Below are 4,207 nucleotides of genomic sequence, written 5' to 3'. Positions count from 1 at the left end.
ATGACCAAGCGTGATCATTCTTTATAAGCGTGCCACTTTGGCATAATATCATGGTTGAAAATACTCACCCATCCTGCATAATTAACTACTTTGTACAAAATTTGATCGACTACTTTCTTCCTAGACTTCAATTCACAAAAAAAATATCTAGTCATTTTACATCACCGTAATTCTCATCATCATTTAAACCTGCTCCAAATTTATCAATGTATGTCTCTATCAGTTGAAAATAGCCTGCAGCAGTTGGAGACTTATAATTGATTCAGGACCACCGAATGGTAGGTGAAGTTGAAAAGGCTCGAGCTCTTTATCACTAAAAGCTGAAAGATATGAAATGATTGAGAATAACGAACTACATATAGGGGCTGGAAGTTAAATGGGGTAAAGCCCTTTTGAGGTTGGAAGACTAAGTGAATGTGTCGTTACCAAAAATGTAAATGGATGTTTGCATGACTAGCGCAATACAACTGTTTGAATTTACTGAAGACATTCATGACATACAACAAGTGTCTCCAACAAATTGAAGGGGTAAAAAATATGGCTAGAAATGAACATCCATGGATAGTCTAAGACCTAATCTACAGGTAGGGCGGGGGGATACAGAAACTTACACCACATTTTGCCTTCTTTGACACGCCAAAACAAATAATCTCATTGCCTATGCAGAGAATAATAATTGAGTGATCCACAACTCTAAAATCAATTCAATAGTCATAACAATCAAAGAAAGCAACAAGGGTAAAAAAAAATGTTTTAAGACGTGAATCTAAAGCCTTATCACGTGCCCCATTTTCTCAACACCAAGTTAGTTGGCCGAGTCCATTGAATGTTAGCTAAGTCCTTCTATCTCAGTCAAGCCATTGGAGAACGAGCCAATTGCTTGGAAATTTAGGCCTCTGGTCCGTCCAGGTGCACCTCCTTTTAGCGAGGAAACATCTAATATGATCCTGTTAACACAAAGGAAAAGTCAGTTTGGTACCTTTTAGTGCGAAATGAGTACTTTTGTTCAAAAGGCTTACAAATTCTTTGATTCCTTCTCTCCCGAGGAGATGCGGTTTATGATGATTTTGTTATCAATTTTTGACACTGAATGGTCAATTGGTAGATCAATCTCTCCATGGCCTGCTCCATTGACAAGATTAAACACGTCAATTAATCTTCGTGGCTTCAAAATTGCGAAACCACATGCCGTGTTTTACTAGGATAATTCTTACCTGATTTAGTAGTAGTGACAAAATCATCAAGTCCCAATAGTTTCTGCACCAGTGAATAGTGAGGAAAATTAATGGTCATAAAACATCTAGGAGATTAAGGAGGTATTCGTTTTAGAAACAATTACCTTAAGTTTCTCGTAAGACTCAACAAGTTTGTCATTGTACAGGATGAAATCAAATATGTGAGAAGATTTGCCTTGCTCAATCTCAGCCTCGGCATTCCTTAGTCGCTTCAGGATCTGTTCCTCAGTCTCTGTGCCTCTGATTTCAAAGCATTAAATTTAGCACAAAATCATGGTTCGTTGAAAACTAAAAATCATCACCATGTACAACAACTCACCGGTCACGAAGGCGCTTCTCCAGCTCCTCCATTGACGGGGGACATACAAAGATGAATATGGCTTCAAGAGAACTAGCCCTCACAGATCTTGCACCTTGAACATCAATATCAAGAATGCATCTCTGAAACAATTAAAAACAAAATCATTATCTCAGATAATGAGAATTTAAAAATAATATCTAAAGGACAACAATCTTACAACATGGAAATAATAATACAATAACAAATGTTCCAAATAAATGAGTCATAATAATAGTTAAGCACGGGCAACTTACTTTCCCTGCATCTGCCACCAGTTCCACAGCCTCAACACTTGTTCCATACAGATTACCATGGACAGAAGCAAACTCAAGAAACTTTCCCTCTTCGATTTCTTTCTCCATTATACTCTTCTCAGTAAAATGATAATGGACCCCATCCTTCTCCATACCTCTCGGAGCACGGGTGGTGTGGCTCACAGAAAAACCAAACATAGATGGAAACTCCTTCATAAGCATTGCTATCAATGTTCCTTTGCCTACTCCAGAAGGACCACTAATTACAACAGGCTTCTCAGCATTTCCTACCACACCTTTACTCCATGCAACCACCTCAGTCCCCAAATATTCTTGCTGCTGCCTAACATATTGGGTGTCAACCTGCCAATAGTATATTGAGACATTTAATTTATATTGGGCAATAATGAGAAATCTACTACGGTTGGTGTTTCCATGCATCAGTAATATTTTGTTAAAATACGAATATGCCAAGGATTGTGTACGGGAAACACCAACCTCCAGGAACCATATTTGATCATCTGGCTTAGAACCCTTCTTAAGAATCAGTATTTTGTCTTCCAAAGCCACTGCTGAAAGGCCTTTGCACGATACGGGTTTGGTGCCCCTCACAGTTGGACGAACCCTGAAATTTCAAATAGATATCAGCAACAAAAGCATGTGAGCAACAGTTATGAAGCGGAGAAACCTTAAACTGACCATTCTCCAAGATTACGGTCAAAAATTTGAACTTCAATGGACAAAGTTCCATCATCAGCTCCACCAATGACATACTGTCAAAAAAATGGAGGCCCACTTTTTGCTTTAGGCAGAAGAAGATTTGGCTAGACACTAATCTAATCATGAGCAACTACATACAAATTATCTTCAACTTAGCATATTGCATAAACTCACCGTCTTATCACCAACGGTAGCAGTTGCTTTGCAAATTCCGTTTTTCAATTCAAGGCCATTGTGAGCCCCATCCTGCAGGTCATCAACAAGCAATGCTGGTGCTTCTCCCTAGCGATCACAACCAAAGAGATTAGACACATTAAAGCAGAACCACCTCGATCCACATTTGAAAAAAAAAATTCCAATCCTTGATGAAATAGCAGGAAAAAAAGGAAGCTCACCATAGCGAATTCTGTGCTTACAATCCTGGTTTAAGCTTAAACCCTGAACCAAAAAAATAAATAGTGATTAATACCATATAAATAACCAAGGGATCTAACAATATATGCAAACTTCCATTGTGAAGAAATTACAGTCCAGAAGCTCCATTACAAGTTGTAACAAAAAAATCAACTGCGAAAACACCCCAACGAAAAAAGTTACAGAAAAAAACCCGGATTTCATCATCTTCCAGAGAAACAAAAACTATATAAAAACGTAACACAAATTCACCAAACTTCCTTTTTTTCTCAATTTATCTGTCTGATCCCGCACCATGAAAAACTATAACAATTTTTAATTTAATTCTTAAAGCGAACAACCATGAAGAATCCCAGCAGGTCAAACAAATAAAAAACAGATATTTATAAGACCCAGAGAAAGAGATGAAGCAAAGACGACGCTACGAGAAAAAGAGGATAAAAAGAACAAAACCCAGATCGCAATGCGACAAAATCTGAAATCTGGAAGAGTTTGACACCGACAACCTTAAATAAACCTGGGAAAGAGGGAACAAGAAGGAGTTGCAGGGTAAGCAATTAACAACCTTGTAAAGGGTGTGTGTTGAGAGCAAAAGAGTCGTTGAGAGGAAAAAGAAAGAAACAGAGGAAGAAAGGAACAAAACCGAGAGAAGGAGGAAGGTGGAGGTGAAAGAAAATGTGATAGAGGATTCATATTTGTAGGCAGAAAAACAAAAAAAAAAGGGGCAGGTTTGGATTATGAGAGAAGGAGGGAGAATGACCTCTTTTCGTTTTCTTTTGCCGTGTGCTCATGAGAACCTTCCTTCTTCATTTTGGAAATTTCTCACTCTTTTATTTATTTTTGCTGTGAAAATAAAAAAATAAAAAATCCGATTTCTTCTGAAAATACTTTTAGCCAAATTTAATATTTGTCATCTGTCAGTTAATCTCACTCCAAATATTCATTTAATTTAAGTTTTGGAATTTCCGTCACCTGTTCAGTAACCCTAACCACAGAAGATTATATGACAATTCTCTTGATAGGTGGAAATTGTAATTTAGAATATAAATTAGGATGTACAATCAGTTTAATAAATAAGTATTAATATATTTTACTTTTAGTATACTAAAAATATTATATTATTTATATAAACAAATTTAGTTATGTTACTTTTATTTAAATTATGTTAATAATCGATATGATTCGGTACTTATTATGTATGTAGTTACTATATTCACTTAATTTAATTAAAAGTAACGAAATTA

At 36.5% G+C, this 4,207-nt stretch overlaps 1 protein-coding gene across 3 annotated transcripts; it reads right to left on the bottom strand.

Moving 5' to 3' along the window:
• Positions 1-411: 411 nt before the first annotated feature.
• Positions 412-3,756, bottom strand: LOC108329405 (guanylate kinase 1). Of its 3 annotated transcripts, none has more exons than XM_017563589.2 (11): positions 3,724-3,756; positions 2,945-2,987; positions 2,724-2,831; positions 2,529-2,602; positions 2,328-2,454; positions 1,830-2,192; positions 1,555-1,676; positions 1,340-1,475; positions 1,215-1,257; positions 1,020-1,122; positions 412-947 (listed from the first exon to the last, which is right to left on the bottom strand). In XM_017563589.2, the coding sequence occupies exons 2-11, from the start codon at positions 2,945-2,947 to the stop codon at positions 830-832; spliced, it is 1,197 nt and encodes a 398-aa protein (XP_017419078.1). In that variant the 5' UTR covers positions 2,948-2,987; positions 3,724-3,756; the 3' UTR covers positions 412-829. The 3 variants fall into 3 exon arrangements, with proteins under 3 accessions (XP_017419078.1, XP_017419076.1, XP_017419077.1); XM_017563587.2 differs by having other exon boundaries at positions 3,529-3,752; XM_017563588.2 differs by lacking the exon at positions 3,724-3,756 and adding an exon at positions 3,470-3,688.
• Between the last annotated feature and the right edge of the window lie 451 nt (positions 3,757-4,207).

Source organism: Vigna angularis, chromosome 2 (genome assembly GCF_016808095.1).
Source record: "Vigna angularis cultivar LongXiaoDou No.4 chromosome 2, ASM1680809v1, whole genome shotgun sequence".
Taxonomy (NCBI): Eukaryota; Viridiplantae; Streptophyta; class Magnoliopsida; order Fabales; family Fabaceae; genus Vigna; species Vigna angularis.
This window is presented reverse-complemented; position numbering and strand designations above follow the sequence as displayed.

Bases quoted from the DNA above. Each gene is read 5' to 3' on its own strand.
- LOC108329405 (XM_017563589.2), bottom strand. The intron at 2,603-2,723 runs GTGAGTTTATGC...TTTTTTTGACAG, and splicing joins CTACCGTTGGTGATAAGACG to TATGTCATTGGTGGAGCTGA. The intron at 2,193-2,327 runs GTTGGTGTTTCC...TACTATTGGCAG, and splicing joins ATCAAATATGGTTCCTGGAG to GTTGACACCCAATATGTTAG.